General features: G+C 42.9%; 1 protein-coding gene across 7 annotated transcripts in view; it reads left to right on the top strand.

Moving 5' to 3' along the window:
* KLHL32 (kelch like family member 32) overlaps positions 1-20685 on the top strand; it is a 223092-nt gene that overhangs the window by 40590 nt on the left and 161817 nt on the right. For all 7 annotated transcript variants that reach the window (XR_007773855.1, XR_007773856.1, XM_050949275.1 and 4 more), the window contains 2 exons: positions 4236-4296; positions 6790-6970. Coding sequence is in view for 5 of the 7 variants with exons in the window: in XM_050949275.1 (XP_050805232.1) it covers positions 4274-4296; positions 6790-6970 (204 nt within the window). In the remaining 2 variants the exon portion in view is untranslated. Of the gene's footprint in view, positions 1-4235; positions 4297-6789; positions 6971-20685 lie in introns of those variants that run through there.

Below are 20685 nucleotides of genomic sequence, written 5' to 3'. Positions count from 1 at the left end.
TTTAAGCCCATTGCTTCTTGTTCTATCATTGGAGGCTAAGGTGAACAAGTTTTCTCCCTCCTCCTGATGACGCCCTTTTAGATACCTGAAAACTGCTATCATGTCCCCTCTCAGTCTTCTCTTTTCCAAACTAAACAAACCCAATTCCTTCAGCCTTCCTTCATAGGTCATGTTCTCAAGACCTTTAATCATTCTTGTTGCTCTTCTCTGGACCCTCTCCAATTTCGCCACATCTTTCTTGAAATGCGGTGCCCAGAACTGGACACAATACTCCAATTGAGGCCTAACCAGCGCAGAGTAAAGCGGAAGAATGATTTCTCATGTCTTGTTTACAACACACCTGTTAATGCATCCCAGAATCATGTTTGCTTTTTTTGCAACAGTATAACACTGTTGACTCATATTAAGCTTGTGGTCTACTATGACCCCTAGATCTCTTTCTGCCATACTCCTTCCTAGACAGTCTCTTCCCATTCTGTATGTGTGAAACTGATTGTTCCTTCCTAGGTGGAGCACTTTACATTTATCTTTACTGAACTTCCTAAAGATAAATGCGAAGTGCTCCACCTTAGATAATGTATAATGAAGAAATCATAACCCAGGTGAACAGGAGCTATAATCAATGTGAGTTAGGGTCAGTGCTTAATTTGCAATGAAAGAGGTGCCAGGCCTCAAGAAATTAGGTGCTGGGGTTCAGCCAATTTGTTTACTTTCGTAACTGATGTGGCAAAGCCGGAGGTACCAGGGCTATGAACTGCTAAACCTGGAGATGCTGTGGTTCACCCCTGGCAAGCCTTGGCACAAATCAAGCAATGGTTAGGGGGCAGTATTAGGCCTGAAGTGAATGTAAGCAAACCGCTTTCTTCTGTGTTCTCTTGCTTAATTTCTTTGGTAACATCATAGATAGATGCTGGTGATATAAAAATCTATTGCCATGGAAGCATGTGATAACACAGATTGTGGCATCAGTGAATAAATCAGGCAGCAGGAAGAAGGTCTAATATCAGCGAAAGCTGATTTTACGCACGCGCGCGCACACGTGTCTGGGTAATTAACAGTGATAGAAAAGAAAAAAAATATGTCTTGATGAACTCCTGGGGGAATTCTGCACTAAGAAATTAAAAATTCTGCACACAATATTTTAAAATTCTGCAAAATTCTGCCCATTTTGTCAAAATAACACAATATAATCATGTTAGTTTCAATTATTTTGGTAATTTATTTCAAAATATCCATCAGCAACTATGTAGCAATACCGACAACAAAAAAGATTCAGGAAATGTTTTATGACAAATAGATTCCTTACTAGGCATATTAATACAAAACTCTGAGTCATGATTCATTTAAGCTGCAATACAGGAATGTATTTCCCACTGTGCATGTGCAGAATTCAGAAGCAGTGCAAAGGCTGGGGGCAGAGCCAGCTCTAGGTTTTTTGCCGCCCCAAGCAAAAAAAAAAAAAACCCTCCCCCATGGTTTTGTTTTGTTTTTTGTTTTTGGCTTTAATGTATGTTTGCACTTTGCAGATTTTTTTTGTTGTTGATATTCAAATGTAGGATCCAGTTTTGAAGGACTTTTTCACAATAGTCATTAGCATTGCATAAGTAATTTATTGTCGGCCATGTACTTGGATCCGATCCTATGTCAGTCTCTCTACCTTCCAATAATTGTTCTTCAGTTTTAGATTTGGATAACAGTTCTTCGTTTCTGGACTCTTCAGCTGAAGAATTAAATCTTTGGATTATGATTGTTCGTCTTTATCAGTTAAAAAAGATAATCTGTGGTCAGATTGTTCATCTTTATTAGTTGATAAAAATAATCTTTGGTTCAATTGGTCTTCATCAGTTCATGAAGAATCACTTTCAATGCATTGTTTAGAGCTTTCTCCTTGATTGTCGACTTTTTAAAAATACTTATTTAGAAAAACTATCTCATACTTCAAATCTTTTTTGCTTTTTCTCTCTTTGTTGGCAGTAGGCAGCACCAGAAAGTCATTTTCGTTTTTGTCCCAGCTTTTTAGCTCTATAACCACTGGCACTTACGCAACATAGAAATTGGCGCGAATGGTGCCGATAGGATGGCACAGTATACACAAGTAATCGTGATTCCTGATTTAATTAATCAATAACCATTAACGTTTACACATTTATGCACGTTCACATTATGAGTGAACATGTCATGACATGACACAATATTTTTTTCATGTACACTCCTATCGCACTGTTGGAGATTTTTTTGATTTTCACGTATTTTTTTTTTTGTACATTGGTGGATTTTTCCCCCAAAAAAAGGATGTCCGGAATGCTGCCCCTGGAAATGTGCCACCCCAAGCATGTGCTTGCTTTGCTGGTGCTTAGAGCTGGTCCTGTCTGGGGGGGACTCAGGGATAATGGAGGAGCTGAGGGAGAGAGAAGTAATTGCTGGGAAGGAGCCTGGGTGTGAAATTGGAGGGTTGTTGGATATGGGTGGAAGAAGTATGGAATGGGGTTTTTTGGACAGGGAGGGATTGTTAGGGATTCTCCACCATGAAGACCCTAACAGACCCGTAGCCTTTCTAATTGTCACCCACTCCTGCTTGTCCCCATATGTCCCTGCACCCCCATTCAGCTGCACCTTCCCCCCATGAGGCCCTGCACCCCCACCTTCCTGTTCCCATGTGGCCTGGCACCCCCACTCAGCCCATGTCCATCCCCATGTGTCCCTGTACCTCCACTCTCATTCAGCCCCTGTCCATGTCTGTGACCCCCTCCACAGCAGCCCCATGTGCCCCCACTGTCTGCATACACACCCCCGTATGCCATTCCTCCTGACTTGGCCTCATGAGAAGAGTGCTGTGAGGAAGGCAACTTCTTTTTCCCCCTGTTCACAGCTGGGGCTGGCCCAGGAGTGGCTGTTCTTTTCTGACACCACAGAGGTCCCTGGTGGCAAATGGTGTAACTGCAGCAACTTTCCTGCAGAGTGTATTTTCTGTGGGGAAAAAAGTTATGCATGACCCATGAATTCTGCACATGCACAGTGGTGCAGAATTCCCCCAGAAGTAGCTATTGGAAGAAGAACAATGTGCTATCTGTACTAGTTTGCCAAAGTTTGGAAGTGGTTCTCTATCTATTATAATGTACTTAGATGCCTCAGTTCAAGCTGTCATATAAATTATGTTTATTATAGTTACACCTCAAGGTGTTTTTAAAGTAATAGGTTGTCATATAGAGGATGGTGATCAGTTTTGTTCTCTCTGAGGGTAGGACAAGAGTAAGTAGTTTAGTTTACAGCGAGGGAGATCTAGGTTGGATATTAGAAAAGCTTTCCAGCTATAAATTTAGTTAAGCTCTGGAATTGGTTATCTAGGAAGTTGTGGAATCCCCATCATTGGAGGGTTTTAAGAACAGGCTAGACAAAACACCTGTCAAGGATGATTTAGGTAGACTCAGTCCTGCCTCATGTTGTTCCTTCCAACTCTACATGTCTATGATTCTGTGGATATAAATTGAAGAGCAGGATGAAGATTATATGTAGTCTACAAGTCAATAACATTCTCATCTCATCATATTTGTTTGGTTTATTTCTGTACAGGTTGGCGATAAGTGTTTTTGGGGTTTTTTTTGTTCGTGTGTGGGTTGTTTTTTTTTACTTTGACAGCCAATACTTCAGTGTTTTGTTATGGTAGAGTGAGTTAGTCAGTGAGCTTTTACAATCATAAATAACTAATTTGCAATTACACACATGGTGGGAGGTGGTGGAAAGTAATACCGCTCTGAATAGAGGGTAGTGCAGAGCCCCACTGACCTTGGGAGGACCTTTAGGATGGATTGAGTCTGTGGATGTGTAATCCATCCATAGCTGTCTAGTGCGCTGGGAGAATATGCACATTACACTATTCTAAGTGGCCCTGCCTGCCAGCCAACTCTGCAGGCTAGTATTGAGGGTCTGCATTGCCTCCCCACCTTGTTTGGGTAATATGCCTCCCTAGTGTCAGGGAAGGAGCATGCCTGTGACTGCAGTTGTCACTTGGGCTTATGTGGGAAGTGCTGGGAAAGAAAAGAGGGGAGGAAGTTGTCTCTAGGCCAGAGTCAATCTAGCCAATAATGTTTTGTGACAAGGATGGACAAAAAATGTTGCATTTGAGTTTGGCCTCCTAAAAGTTTTGACCTTTAAGGTTAAGGTTGCCTTTGCTTCAAATTTTAATATACTTTCTCTCTGTCTGTCTTAGCCATAATGTTTTCTTCTTCCTCCACAAGATTTTAAGTATTGAGATTCTGAAGAACAAACGTGAAGGATGCCATCTGAGAGGTGCCTCAGGTATGTACTTTAAAGCCATGCAGGATGTCATTGTCATTTAGCATGGTGTTTACTGAAGTATTAGTCAGCATTAACGAAAGCATTCATTTAACACCTGAATCTCCAAATTATAATCTGGAAAAGATTACTTTAAGTGTTGCTTTTGCCATTATCACTAACAACATGAAGCATGCATGAGACAGTAGTAATTTACTCGAACCCCACAATCCTCTTCAATTCCCTGTTGTTGTTTCTCTTTATGTCCTTAGGAATTTGGAATTTGTCTGTGGGCATTTGCACTGCCAGTGCATACCCAAAGTGTAGACAAAGACAACCCTGGAATCAATGAGATTTTGCACTGGTGCAGCCATAATGGTGGCTGTCTATTTGTTTGCTGTGATTGGGGCACTTTCCCAATGGCTGTCTATAAGGGGGCTGCAAATCATTTTTATTCATGCACTTCCTCTTCCTTCCCTTCCAAAGTTCTCATTTCTATTTTTCCTTATCCATCTGATGCATCAATCTGCTGTCTCTTGTTTATGCTTCTTACTGGCTACTTTACTTAAGCCAACACCAGAAGATTCCCTCACACGTGGGGGAGAATGAACTGCCTACCTCTACTATGCTTATGGCCACTTTGCACTCAGAGAATGGTACAAAATGGCACAGTGTTCCTGTGAATCAGTGCTCTCATGTTTATAACTTTCAGTTGAAACTGCCCACGATGAACATGAAGATGTATATACCATGCAACTATGTAAGTATGTGGTTGTAATCCGAAAAATTACTAAAAGTTGACATTGGTGCGTTACAAATATTTGCTCCCTCTGATTCCAACTCTGCTGAGTTTACGGACAAAATCAGTGTTTTGTTCCTGTTAGAAATGCCAAAGGAGGATGCACATGACCAAACTGTCTTCTATTGTTCCTCAAGCATCAGTAACAGAATTGCTGGTTTTGCTTTGGTTCTGGGTTCCTTATTGTTGGTGCTGAAGAATGAACCTGAAAAAACACAGTTGGATTTTGTTTTTCAGTTATCAAGTTGAACTTATAGCACTGACTGCTTAAAATAATAAATCTTTACTTGACTTAGTGAATTTGCTATGGAGTTACAGAAAGGAAATAAATGTAAAACAGCAAGAAATCGCTTTTACAGGATTGTTTGTTTTTCCTGACAACTGTATTTTATTGTATATAAATAGGATTCCACAAGCAGAATAGTCAGAAATTATTTTGCACTTGTTTCTTTGGTGTGCAACTGAATAAAGGATTAGCTCCTCAGCTGGTATAAATTCGTATATAATTCACATAATTTAGCCCAGCAGAGGATTTGGCCAGTTGTATGTGGATTTTTTTTCTTTCTCCATTCCATGTATTAATTTTTATATATATATGATGAGGTTGTCCTTTCAGTTTCCTGGAGTGAAGGAGACTTGGATCAGGCAGATTTAGGCAGGGAAGCACAGAAGCTCAGGGACTATCCGCTCCATGGCTTTGTCCAAACAGCAGGGATTTAGAGGAGATGCTTTTTGCAAAAGCACCTGTATTGGTTCCTATTACCATGTAAGAGTCACCTGAGCCCTTAACACACACCACCAAGTAGCCACCTGACAACTTTAAGTTACAGCCATTCTGAGTTGGGTTTAATGAAGCAACCTAAAGGTGAAAGTCTCTAGTCTATTATTAATTTCTCAGCCATCTAGCCCCTACTTATTTGTTTTAAAATATGCCCATATTTTAAAATGAAAATGTAGCAAAAGTTGATATCAGATGGCTAATTATTGGTTGAAACCACTTTTACAATATTACCAAGGAATAATGGAATACTAAGTTCTGTTGCTTTGACACCTTAAATTGCAGGTATTATCTGAAAAGTAATAGTAAAAAAAAATTGAATGTTCTGATATCACAGATCTGCTGCTTGTGAGGCTTCAGAATAATATCTGTTTTTTTTTAGTGACAATTTTAACTAATTGGAACTATTTTTACCTCCATTAGTTCAGCTAAACCAGCATAGCTAAGGAAAAATGAGTTCGAATCTCTTTTCTGGCTTGCACAGAATCAGCAGAATTCTTTACGAAGTGCTAGTAGTAGAAACTACTGTTGGTGATAATACGTGAGACAGACCATGTGTAGAGTTGGTTACATGAATGTTCAATATTCCTTTCCACTAATATATTAATTTAGGCCACTTTGGTTGTTTTTCTGTTCCCTGTGAGAAGATGATAAAGCCCTAAACTTTTGTTCTTCTCTTACTTAATACTTGTGTAAATCAGGACACTGAACCCAACTGTGGAGTAAAGGAGAAAAGAATCAGGGCCCTTGAGTTGTAAATCTAACACATTTTCTGTCCTAAATAAGACTAAACTATGTGAAACTTTTCCTGTGCTAAACATACCACATAAAGTGTCTCTCTGTCTGAGAAACCAGAAATGTTGATCAGCATTAATTACTGAGCCTCGGAGATGGGTCTTATATTTGTTGACAGAATCTCTTTGTTTCCTTCATTTTGCAGTATTCAAGAAACGCTGACAGGTCAGAGGCTTTGCCAATCCAGCTCACATAATGATGCTGTCTTGGCAGCTCTGAATCAACAAAGAAGTGATGGTATACTCTGTGACATCACCCTAATTGCAGAAGAACAGAAATTCCATGCCCATAAGGCAGTACTTGCAGCATGCAGTGATTATTTCCGAGTAAGTTTAACTCTGCATTTTCCTTCCCTTATAAAATCACTAAGAAATATGATGTAACTTCAAGTAAAAAAATGGTTGCAGGTTCCATGCTGAGCAAGTTACAATTTAAATCTAGGTCTTTGAAAAGGATGAGATTTATGTTTTTTGAAATGCACATACTGCACTTTAATTGCATATCACACTATTAAAATATCCATAATTTTTGTAAGTGTGAATATTTGCAATTTTTTTTCTAATTAGGAGTATAATTTAGTTTTTGTCTTTAATATGGAGTCTGGACTTTTTAAGAATGTTCTTTTAACAGAGGTATAGGGGTTTGTGTCTGTAATTTCCTAGGTTTTAAAAAAAGCAAACTGAAAAAGTGGGAATTCCGTTACGTGGCATCGTATTAGAACATAAGAGCTACCATACTGGGTCAGTATGGCCCATGTTGCCCAGGATCCTGTCTCTAACAGTGGCCCATAGCAGAGCTTCATGAGGGAGTGTAGAGAACAGGGCAATTATAGAGTGATCCACTCCTGTCTTCCATTCCTGGGTTCTAATAGTTAGAGGTTTAGGGTTGGCTCGAGCATGGAGTTGCATCTCTGAGGTCCATCAATGACTATTAGCCAAGATGCTATTTTCCATGAACTTATCTAATTCTCTTTTGAGGCTAGTTATACTTTTGGCCATTATAATTTCCCATGTCAATGAGTTCCAGAGGTTAGTTGTGAGTTGTGTGAAAAAGTACTTCCTCTTGTTTGTATTAAACTGCTGCTTATTAATTTCATCGGGTGACCCCTTTTTTTGGTATTGTGGATAACAACCCTCTATTCACTCCTTCCATGCCATTCATACTTTTATATAGTGGCGTTATGATATTTTGTGTCTTATTTGCTATTCCTTTGGTAATAATTCCTAACATTCTGTAAACTTTTTTTTTTTTTTTAACTACTGTTGTGCATTAAGGAGACATTTTCATAGAACTATCCATGGTGACTCCAAGATCGTCTTTGTATGGTAACAACTAATTTAGAACTCATCACTGTATATGTACAGGGATTGACAACCTTTGGCATGCAGCCCAGCAGGGTAAGCCCCCTGGTGGGCCAGGCTGGTTTGTCTACCGGCTGTTTCTGCAGATTCGGCCAGTTGTGGCTCCCACTGGCTGCGATTTGCCATCCCAGGCCAATGGAGCCTGCGGGAAGGGCAGCCAGCACGTCCCTCGGCCTGTGCCGCTTCCCGCAGCCCCCATTGGTCTGGGAGCTGCGGAACCCACAGACGTGGCAGGTAAACAAACCCAGGGGCTTACCTTGGCGGTCCGCAGGCCAAAGGTTCCCTATCCCTGAGTTAGTATTTTTTCCAATGTGCACTACTTTGCACTTAGCAAAGTTGAATTTCATCTGTCATTTTGTTGCCTGGTCTCACCTAGTTTTGTGAGACCCCTTAGAAACTCCTTGCAGTCTGTTTTGAACTTTAATATCTTGAATAATTTTGTGTCATCTGCAAACTTTGCCGCTTCACTGTTCACTCCCTTTTCCAGATGATTAATGAGCACTTTGATGCCTACATGGATCATCATGAAGGTTTGAACCTCTAGATCTACAGCAAAGACCTATGCCGCTTGCGCTAAAGGAGTAAATAATAGCAATAGTAGGTTGTCATCTTCTACATGAACCATCACTAAAGGGGGATATGACACTTTACCAGAGGGTTTCTCATATATTTGCTGACAGCAGTGGCATGTTGAGACTTGGGACATTTTTGAAGTTCCTTTCCAGCCTTTGTAGGGGAGTTTACACTACTGGACCACTTCTGCCTTGTTTGGATCACTTCTATCCTGCTCGTCTAGTCTGTCCCTGTCTCTTTCCTTCCCCTGGCTCCTTGTCCCAGCACTATTCTTCTCACCTAGCTAGTCTCAAACTCCCTGTCCCAGAAGGGCCGCCCAGAGGATTCAGGGGGCCCAGGGTCTTTGGCGTCGGGGGGGCCCCCGCTTCAGCAGTAATTTGGCAGCAGGAGGTCCTTACGCTCTGGGACCCGCCACTGAAGTGCCCCGAGGACCTGCGGCAGGCGCCCCCCCACAGCTGAAGTGCTATCAAACACCCGGCACTTCGGCAGTGGGTCCCGCTTCAGCGGTAATTCGGCAGTGGGGGGTCCTTCGCTCCGGAGCAGAAGGACCCTCTGCCGCCAAAGACCCAGAGTGGAAGAAGCTTCAGGGGCCTGGGCCCCACGAGAGTTTTCCGGGGTCCCTGGAGCGAGTGAAGGACCCTGCTCCAGGGGTTCCAAAAAACTCTTGTGGGGGCCCCAGCAGGGCCCAGGGCCTGGGGCAAATTGCCCCACTTGTCCTGCCCTCTGGGCGGCCCTGTGTCCCAGTCTTGTCACCATTCCCAGTCCTCTCTTTCCAGGTCCTCACCTGATTTCTCTCCTTTTCCTATTGCCAGACACCCCATTCATGTTCCTCATGCCCGCTGGTATGTTTCCCTTCTTATGCTCCATGTGCAATATCTACATCTCCCTCCTTCTCTGACTCTTTTACCCAGTCTCTTTGCCCAGCCAGTTTGTTCTTCAGTTGCTTGTCAGATCTCCCTTTCCTTGCCACACTGATTCCCAATCTCCTCACCCACTGCCAGACTGTGGTCCTAATCTCTCGCAACCCCCACAGGGTCCATGGCCCCTGTTTACTCCCCCCTAAGCCTGCTGCAAGTCCAGCTCTTGTCCACTCTTCATTCAAACCAAGCAGCTTCCTCCTCCATGCTCCCTCTGCGTAGCTGGGGGCTTATTCAAAGCACAGTTGAGACAGGCTCCCTGCTCACAGTTCAGGTGGTCACCCCCAGCATGTTCTGCAGCAGCCCGCAGTTGCAGGAAAAATCCTGCTCAGCCCCAGGCTGCAGCATGCACACTGTGGCTGGAATCTTCTGGGAATTTAGCTGTGAAGTTCTAGTAAGCCATTACTGAGCATGTGTGAACTGTGCTTCCTCCCCCCACCCCCAAAGGCTTAAAACTTGGCAACACTGGGTGGATTTTTATGGGGATTACCCCTCTGCCAAATTTAAAGCCCATGCTCCAAAGCATTGGAGTACTAGAGCTTTTCACAGAAAACATAAGAACAGCTGTACCGGGTCAGACCAAAGGTCCATCTATTCCAGTATCCTGTCTACCGACAGTGGCCAATGCCAGGTGTCCTGGAGGGAGTGAACCTAACAGGCAATGATCAACTGATCTCTCTCCTGCCATCCATCTCCATCCTCTGACAAACAGGCTAGGGACATCATTCCTTACCCATCCTGGCTAATAGCCATTTATGGACTTAACCACCATGAATTTATCCAATTTCCTTTTAAACGCTGTTATAGTCCTAGCCTTCACAACCTCCCTAGGTAAGGAGTTCCACAAGTTGCCTGTGTGCTGCATGAAGAACTACTTCCTTTTATTTGTTTTAAACCTGCTGCCTATTAATTTCATTTGGTGACTCCTAGTTCTTGTATTATGGGAATAAGTAAATAACTTTTCATTATCCACTTTCTCCACATCACTCATGATTTTATATCTCTATCATATCCCCCCCTTAGTCTACTCTTTTCCAAGCTGAAGAGTCCTAGCCTCTTTAATCTTTCCTCATATAGGACCCTCTCCAAACCCCTAATCATATTAGTTGCCAATTTTCTGAAACTTTTCTAGTGCCAGTAAATCTTTTTTGAGATTAGGCGACCACATCTGTATGCAATATTCGAGAAGTGTGCGTACCATGGATTTATATAAGGGCAATAATATATTCTCAGTCTTATACTCTATCCCCTTTTTAATGTTTCCTAACATCCTGTTCGCTTTTTTGACTGTCTCTGCACACTGCGTGGACATCTTCAGAGAACTGTCCACGATGACTCCAAGATCTTTTTCCTGACTCATTGTAGCTAAATTACCCCCTATCATATTGTATGTATAGTTGGGGTTACTTTTTCCAATGTGCATTACTTTACATTTATCCACATTAAATTTCATTTGCCATTTTGTTGCCCAATCACTTAGTTTTGTGAGATCTTTTTGAAGTTCTTCACAATCTGCTTTGGTCTTAACTATCTTGAGCAGTTTAGTATCATCTGCAAACTTTGCCACCTCACTGTTTACCCCTTTCTCCAGATCATTTATGAGTAAGTTGAATAGGCTTGGTCCTAGGACTGACCCTTGGGAACACCACTAGTTACCCCTCTCCATTCTGAGAATTTACCATTTATTCCTACCCTTTGTTTCCTATCTTTTAACCAGTTCTCAATCCATGAAAAGACCTTCCCTTTCATCCCATGACAGCTTAATTTACATAAGAGCCTTTGGTGAGGGACCTTGTCAAAGGCTTTCTGGAAATCTAAGTACACTACGTCCACTGGATCCCCCTTATCCACATGTTTGTTGACCCCTTCAAAGAACTCTAATAGATTAGTAAGATACGATTTCCCTTTACAGAAACCATGTTGATTATTGCTCAACAGTTTGTTTTTCTATGTGTCTGACAATTTTATTCTTAACTATTGTTTCGACTAATTTGCCCGGTACGGACGTTAGACTTACCGGTCTGTAATTGCCGGGATTACCTCTAGAACCCTTTTTAAATATTGGCATTACATTAGCTATGTACCAGTCATTGGGTACCGAAGTCGATTTAAAGGACAGGTTACAAACCTTAGTTAATAGTTCCGCAACTTCACATCTGAATTTTTTCAGAACTCTTGGGTGAATGCTCTGGTCCTGGTGACTTGTTTTTGTTGAGTTTATCAATTAATTCCAAAACCTCCTCTAGTGACACTTCAATCTGTGACAGTTCCTCAGCTTTGTCACTTACCCAAACCTGAACCGGCTTTTGTATCTCCCTAATGTCCTCAGCCATGAAAACTGAAGCAAAGAATCCATTTAGTTTCTCCGCAATGACTTTATCGTCTTCAAGCGCTCCTTTTGTATCTCGATTATCAAGGGGCCCCACTGGTTGTTTAGCAGGCTTCCTGCTTCTGGTATACTTAAAAAACATTTTATTACCTCTGGAATTTTTGGCTAGCTGTTCTTCAAACTCCTCTTTGATTTTTCTTATTACACTCTTGCACTTAATTTGGCAGTGTTTATGCTTCTTTCTATTTGCCTCCCTAGAATTTGACTTCCACTTTTTAAAGGAAGTCTTTTTATCTCTTGCTGCTTCTTTTACATGGTTGTTAAGCCATGGTGGCTCTTTTTTGGTTCTTTTACTGTGTTTTTTAAATTTGGGATATACATTGAAGTTGGGCCTCTATTATGGTGTCTTTAAAAAGCTCCCATGCAGCTTGCAGGGATTTCACTCTAGTCACTGTACCTTTTAACTTTTGTTTAACAAACTCTCTCATTTTTGCATAGTTCCTCCTTTTGAAATTAAATGCCACAGTGTTGGGATGTTCTTCCCACCACAGGGATGTTTAATGCTTTTGTATTATGGTCATTATTTCCAAGCGGTCCTGTTATATTTACCTCTTGGACCAACTCCTGTGCTCCACTCAGGATTAAATCTAGAGTTGCCTCTCCCCTTGTGGGTTCCCGTACCAGCTGCTCCATGAAGCAGTCATTTAAAGTATTGAGAAATTTTATCTCTGCATTTCGTCCTGAAGTGAAATGTTCCCGGTCAAAATGGGGATAGTTGAAATCCCCCACTATTATTGAGTTCTTAATTTTGACAGCCTCTCTAATTTCCCTTAGCATTTCATCATCACCATCACTGTCCTGGTCAGGTGGTCGATAATAGATCCCTAATGTTATATTTTTATTAGAGCATGAAATTTCTATCCATAGAGATTCTATGGAACATGTGGATTTGCTTAAGATTTTTACTTCATTTGATTCTACATTTTCTTTCACATATAGTGCCACTCCCCGCCCTGCATGACCTGTTCTGTCCTTCCGATATATTTTGTACCCCGGAATGATTGTGTACCATTGATTCCTCTCAGTCCACCAGGTTTCTGTGATGCCTATTATAGCCTCCTTTATTACAATGCACTCTAGTTCACCCATCTTATTATTTAGACTTCTAGCATTTGTGTACAAGCACTTTAAAAAAAGTCATCAGAATTTTTTAACATGGTACAATAACATATCTTCCCCATCCCTTGTTCTCAGAAACAGCTGAATGATTTTGGCTGAAACATTCAAAAAAATTTCAGCTTGACATAGACACCCAGCATAGAAAATTGCAGCCCAAATGATGAAAGTTGGGTGAAATTCAAAGCAATTGGAAAAACAGGTCTTTTTATTGGAAGTGTGCAACCTTAATTATAGGCATTGCTACCAGTTCCATTGCGCGCGCGCGCGCGTGTGTGTGTGAGAGTGTGATTCTAAACTTTATCTATAGATTGATTCTGAAATCTCATTAAGTAGTGAATCACCTTGACACTATTCTGAGACTAAAGGAGTAATTGCTTTAAAAGTCTGTTTTCAGTACCAAAATATAGTTGTTTAATTTTTTAGCTATAGTAGTTGTAGCATTAAATGCCTTTACAGTGACCTTTTCATTCCATTAATGTAATTATATGTTTTTAACACCCACGTATTGCTAGCTGTTCTGTATCCATAATTGTCTAAACAGGATCTTTTCCTCCTCTGGAACTTAATAACTTTTTTGTTAAATTTGAGGTTTAGCTTGCTATATACATAAAAGGAATGCTGTCAACTTCAAACCAGTTACTTTCACTATAATGACTACTAAATCAATTTAACTTCCAGTTTTTGAGTACATTTTCCCAATTTCTCTCCCTTAGTGCTGTCAGAGGGGACCTTCTACACTTAACGGGCGAGAACACTTCTGCCAGATATATGTACTATTCTTAAGTGTGAGTTGCTGATCCTGCTATGTTGCCTCTTGGCTATATGCAGGCAGGGCACCTGTTTCTCCTCTTCTTCCTGATGCACAGAGGGGCTTGATAGGGTTGCCAACTTTCAAATTGCAGAAAACCAAACACCTTGCCCCACTCCTTCCCCGAGGCCCCGCCCCCGCTCACTGCATTCCCCCTCACTCTGTTGCTCAGTCTCCCCCCACCCTTGCTCACTTTTACTAGGCTGAGGCACAGGGTTGGGGTGCAGGAGGAGATGAGAGCTCCGGCTGCGGGTACGGGCTCTGGAGTGGGACTGCGGATGGTGGGTTTGGGGTTCAGGAGGGAGATCAGGGCTGGGGTAGGGAGCTGGGTGTGTGGGAGGAGGCTCAGGGTTGGGGCAGGGGGTTGGAGTGCAAGGGAGGGTGCGGGCTCCAGGTGTTGCTGACTCAGGCGACTCCTAAGAAATAGCTAAGATATCCAGCTCCTAGGCAGAGGGGCAGCCAGGTGGCTCCACGCCTGGGAGCTATGGAGCTAGTGCTCGGGTGTGGGTGGGAGCAGTGCACAGAGCCCCCCGACTGCCCTTTGGCCTAGGAGCCAGATATGCCGGCCACTTCCCAGCTCTGTGTGGCTCCTGGATAGGGAGCCTGCCTGCGCTGCCAATTGGACTCTTAACGGCACATTCAGCAGTGCTAACTGGAGCCCCTAGGGTCCCTTTTTGACTAGGTGTTCTGGTTGAAAACCAGACACTTGAGAACCTTATAGGGCTAGGTTGTTGGGGCACCTGTGTCTGATTTCAAGGAGTGACTGGAATGAGGAGAGGGGCACTTTCCCCCTGCACTCTGATTCTGCTGCTGACAACTCAGTCTTCCCCTGACCCAGTCTGGTTGCTGCCTTCTGTTTTTTCAAAGGGAATAGGTGCTGTCTCTTTCCTCTTTTATAGCCAGATGTATTGCCACAGCCTCTCCTGGTCCCATGAAATGGCTGTAGAGCTCTTTCTTCTCCCAGCCTGATTTTTATTACTCTCCTTCTGAGTGGTTTGAGATTATGGAGGTATTTTCTCTTGCCTGCTGTCTGGAGCCCACAGTCTTGCAACGGGGAGGTGATAAGAGGGGTACATCTTGTTGCCTCCTGTCTCAGCTGAAAGGGCCTAGGGTAGGATGCATGCACCCGCTGCTGTTAAGTAGTCCCCAGATACTTTAAAGGGATCCAGGAAGAAAAGATGGGGACATGCTGCCTTCCACTTCCATGCAGCTCCCATTACTCCACAGCCTTATGAAGAAGTCCAGGGGATGGAGAATGGGGCTCCTGTTGATCCCGACTTCCACTTAGATGTCTGGGAATTTAATATTGGGGCTGCTCTTCTTTCTCAGTCGTTTGTTACTCTCCCATCCTTTGCAAGAGTTGTTGTGTAGTAGTCACATGGCTTCCCTCCCACCCAGCACACTCTCTCTTCTCTCATTCCCCACCCCCCTATGATGCCTGGCAACTCTCATGAAGAGTGGGCTGCAGCCTGCCTGCCCGCCCTGTGTTCTTCAGCAGTGTGAGAAGAACGGCTCCTTTCTTGCTTACTGATTGACCTTGAGATTGGGGCATTGTGACTCACCCTGTTTCCAGTTGGGTTACTTGGTGTTTGGTGAATTGTCATTGCAAATTTTTGCCTTGCTATCCTATGAAAAAAAAAGACAACAATTTTAAGATGGTTCCGATTATTAAAAGCTGCATACATCATTTTTAGTGATAAATACTGTGGGAGTGATTTAATGCAGCATTTAGTAATTTGACCTGCCTCAAAGTTGTTATAATTTAGTGGGACACGTTGTCCACACTTTTAATATCTGCTGAAAAAATGTACCACTTCTTTGCTGAAAATCAACCAAACAATAGCTGCGATTAGTAGACAAAAACTTCGTTAGGAAATTGTGGGGTGAGAAGATTGACGTTGCATGGGATGATAGTAAGTGAGAAAGGGAATAAATGCGGCATATCCAAACGTAGTGAATCAGCTTCCCCCTAACTGTCCCCCCCAAATAAAAAATCATGAGATTGGCTTAAAATCATTTTAAGCCAAAGTGTTTACATTTCTGAGCCTTTAGGCTTCATTGAGTCACGTTTACAGGTTTTCTCTTCAACTATGAGGGCTAGAAACTTAGCTTTCATTGCTTTAAAAAAGTGAGGTTCTCATGTAATTACAGGACTCCAGGAGCAGGGGCTCTAAGAAGAATGACAAATACCATGAAACTCACAATAAAAGCCCATTGGGTACTTCTCATTTACATGGACTCTTGAAGTTTTTCTTTGGCTTGTTTTTGAATTTTATAAAAGGGGTAGTACAGTATCTTGAAAGTGGGGTGCATGCTTTCTCTTATATCTGCATGAACTTTTGATGGCTCCAGTGCTGAAAATGTGTAATCCTGTAAGTGTTTTCCTGCAAGAGAGAGTAAGATAAGGGGTTCCTTTCTTAAAAATAACTTTTTAGCATACCATTATCTGCTAGTAAACTTAATCCTTGTGAATTGAAATACCACAAACAATAGCTGAGAATTGCTTCTTTTTCACATAAGTGACTCTACTTTTTGACCTTGATTATACTTCTTCACTGTGATCAAATTTTCCAATGATTTTGTCTATGGACTGATTTTTTGATATTGCTTTTAGAATGACCAATCTGATAGATCCCTTCAATAACCCAGCCTTAATTATAAGGGTACCTTGTAAGCAACTGAAATATAGGCATTGCTTATACTTTGCTTTATAGAAGGTTCTTGCAATCTTTTTTTGGACAGCCATAGCCCCTCCATTGTTTGCAGCAGGTCTCTGAAATTGGTCAGGGAGAGAGGGACCTGACTCTGACAGACTGACAATGTCCTGAATTAAGTTAAACCTTATTGAACTAGGTTTAATAACATCGGGGTCCATTGTATTAAAAATGCAATTGTTTGTGTTGCTGAGGGATTGTGAATGTGTGTTCATGGAAAATATAAATAGGAGAACAGCGGGGGGAGGTTAGGAAAACTCATGCAGGTTGGAACAGTTTCAGACAAACACCACACCCTAAAGAAATTTGAATATACTGGTTCAAACTGGAGTCGCCAGGGGCCAACAGACAAAGAAAGGAAATAGCCTGGTTTTAAACTGGCTCATGGCCTCTTTTCTGATCCACCAAATAGACAGGACTTCTGGTCCAAGATGGGCCCCTAATCTTTAGGGAAGAGTTGGAAGCACTAATAGCCAATCAGAACTCTTATCAGAGTAAAGTGTGTGTGTGTGGAGGAGGATGGACATCTGGCAAACTTAGTACAGATGTAGGTTCTTTTATTGTATTTAATTTGTTTTCACTGTAGTGTTTTTATCTTAAGAATAAAATAGGCTAGCATAAAAAGAGCTGTGCAGTATCTGTAACTGTGGGCAGTCAGACCATTAACAGTCTCTGAAAAGAGAAAAAACAGGTATGCTTTGGAAGCCGTGGCTTTTGGGAATAACACAGTGGAGGCAGGGAACTGTGCAGTCTAGAAACACCCCAGTCAGAAGGGAATGAGATGCAGGTTTCCACCCAGGAGAAGTAACGACCGGGGAGCTGGAAGCCTGAGAGTTGGTGGCCCTGTCTGGACCACTGAGGGGAAATATGTGTGCTCTGAACTGTGACACAGGCTGCAAGCTGGACAGCAAGGACCTCATCCAGAAAGATGCAGGGGTTGCTTTTGGACCAGGTGGAGGACTGGCAATGCAAGGTGTGGGGTTCAGTAGGGGAAGTCAGGTGTGGGAGAGCAAAGTGTGGTGACCCCTACTCTGTCCAATGGAAAGGAGCCAGCTGCCTCCTGTGTGAGGGAGATCTGCACCTTCAGCCTGGGCGGCCTTGTGTGGGGTGGGGACATAATGGCTGGGAGCTAGCTGCTGCCTCTTAACTGGAGCCCTTGGAACTGGGAGCTGCTCTCCTGCTGGTGCCTGAGTGTCTGACTAGTCCTACCCCGCAGGGTCTGTCACCAGGGTCCAGAGACCTTGGTAGCCTGAGGCCGGGGTCTGCCCCATCATCGTCTAACATGGCTGCAGGAGGTTCAGGGGGTGGGGATGGCAGCAGTGGGGGGGGGGGGCGCTTAGGGGTTTCCCACAGACTACTAAAGGAATAAAAAAGGGGTGGTGGCAGACTGAAGTTTTGCCTAAGGTGGCCGATTAGATTGTCTTGAGCAGTCTCTGGAAAATTGGTTAGTCAATGGATGTATATTGCATTGTAATTGTACTAACAAGCTATGCGATTTCCACTGAGAGATTCTTCTCTTCTCCAGGGTTCAGATATGGAGCATTGCTACTAAAAAGTATGACTTTACTAGCACACATTTGGATTGTTAGCAGCTGATTTTATAACCTAAGGGAGGCGGGTGTGTGTGTGTGTGTGTGTGTGTGTGTGTGTTTTAATAAAATGCTTCAGTTTCTCAGTCTGAACAACCCTCTTTCTTCTTCTTTTCCATTTGAATGGGTTTATAGTCAGACCACTGAATTACCTCAAAGACAAAAATCTTTCATGCAATCTAGATGATCAGGACAATCTGAATCAATAAGATCAGAATTTTAAAATGTCATTACTACTTGGATCTTTGATAGTGAGCATTTTCAATTCTTGTTTTAAATACTTTCAGTTCAAGATGAGCCAAATAGAACTAGATTTTCTCCTTTCTCCTGTAACTTTCATAGCTGCTTCATAAGTACCCCATTCTCTGAGAGAGTTTTGAGTCTCCTATTCCATTGCTGGCAGGAAGAGGTATTGTCCACTGATATCTTTCCATATATTCAGCACAGCTGGTTGTTTGTATTTTGTTACATGTACAATGTATCTTGCTAAGGCTGAACTTTGCTCTTCAGTGCCACTTACTTCTGCTGTATGTAGGGTTGCCAGGTGTCCTGTTTTCTACCGGAACACCCTAGGATGACCAGAGTCCTGAGTTTATAGGACAGTCCCGATTTTGGGGTCTTTTTCTTATATAGGCTCCTATTACCCCCACACCTCCCTCCCGATTTTTCATACTTGCTGTCTGGTCACCCTAGAACACCCTGTGAAAAAAACTCTGGTGGCTAAGGCTCCCTGCCTGCCCTAGTTCTGCATGGCTCACAGAAACAGCCGCCAGGACCTTGTGGCCCCTAGGCATGTGGACAGCCAGGGAGGCTCTGTGTGCTGCCCTTACCCCAAGTGCCTGCTCCACAGATCCCATTGGCCAGGAACTGCGACCAGTGGGAGCTGCGGAGGCAGCGCCTACAGGTGCAAGGGCAGTGTACAGAGCATCCCTGGCTGTCCATGCACCTAGGAGCTGCAGGGACCTGGCGGCCACTTCCTAGCAGTCATGGTAAGCACTTCTGGGCCCACACACTCTGAACCCCCTCCTGAACAATCCCCTACCCCAGTTCTGAGCCCCCTCCTGCATCCTAAACCCCTCATTCCTGGCCCCACCCCAGAGTCCACACCCCCAGCTGGAGTCCTCACCTCCCTCCCCTGCACTCCAACTTCCTGCCCCAGCCCATAACCACCTTCTTCACCACAAACCCATCATCCCCACCCCAGAGCCCTCACCCACCTCCCACACTCCTGCCCCCTGACCCAGCTCAGTGAAAGTGAGTGAGTATCGGGGAGAGCGAGTGACGGAGGTATGGAGCAAGTGGGGCCTTGGAAAAGGGGTGGAGCAGGAGTGTTTGATTTTGTGTGCTTAGAAAGTTGGCAACCCTAACTGTATGAAATAGTTACAGAGGATGTTAGAGAAACTGGCTCAGATTCACTCCAGTGTCTGTGCTACTGAAGGGACTTGGCAATGAAAAGTCCATTTGTCAGAAGGAAGATTGTGATGGGTGACACTACCTGTTTTCTCCTTTGTGCCCAAAACCTGCCAGGGAAGCCCCCAAAATGGTATTTTTATTGGCTGCGGAGAAAGTCATAGGATGCACACATTTAGTGAATCCATACTGCAGTCTCGACAAGTAGAGCTTTTATGGAGCATCTAGCAGAGATTAAAACTGTCCTTCTGTGTGGCTGGTAACACCAGAAACACTGTCTACTCTCTCTACCACCTTGAGTGAGTTCCCTGGGTATAGTGGCACTTGCTAGCTACAGCAAATAGTGCAAGCATATGTATGTATGTGTGTAGAGAGAGAGAGTGTGTATTTGAATAACATCAGTGTACCTGAAGGAATGAGATGAAATCACATTGTCTAAAAATCCAACAAACTTTAATGCCATCAGAACCCTAAAACAGCAGCACCTGCCTCCCCTAGAACTGGTGACATGCTGCCCCACCCACCTCAATAACACTTTATTTCAATTTCCTAGTCTCCCAACCTCTCTCACAACACACACACCTGTAACCCAACCCTGACATGAGGAAGGCCCATCGCAGAATGCATATGTTTTATCTGTCATGTTATTTATTATGCTATGTTGAAATTTTACACAAAATTTTCTTCTTTTAAGGAATACCACAGTAACTTCATGAACATCAACAGAGTGAACCTTAAAACACTGTCTACTTCATTTCAGTGAATTGGATTGGATTTGATTCCTGCTATCTGAAATGATGAGACTGTAGGTCTTCATCTAGAAGAAGGGTGATTGGGTTAGAATATACTCATCACATTGATTGTGAGCAATGAAATCACCACATTTGACTCTGCAAACAGCTTAGTGGAATGCTGCTAGATGAGTAGCATAATCTGCATCTGTAATACCTCAATATCTTAGCAGTGGCACATTTTCTCTTTTCCACTGTGTTACTCATCTGAACATAATTCTGAATTACCATGTGTGTGATCCTGATTATTTGAAATTAAACAGTTTTCAGAATCAGTAAAATACCTTATAATTACTATAAAAAGCAAGAGCAGTCTTCTTACACACATCAGTAGTAGAAAAGAATTAGACACTATTAACAAAGCAGTAGC

Source organism: Gopherus flavomarginatus, chromosome 4 (assembly GCF_025201925.1).
Source record: "Gopherus flavomarginatus isolate rGopFla2 chromosome 4, rGopFla2.mat.asm, whole genome shotgun sequence".
NCBI lineage: Eukaryota > Metazoa > Chordata > Testudines > Testudinidae > Gopherus > Gopherus flavomarginatus.
This window is presented reverse-complemented; position numbering and strand designations above follow the sequence as displayed.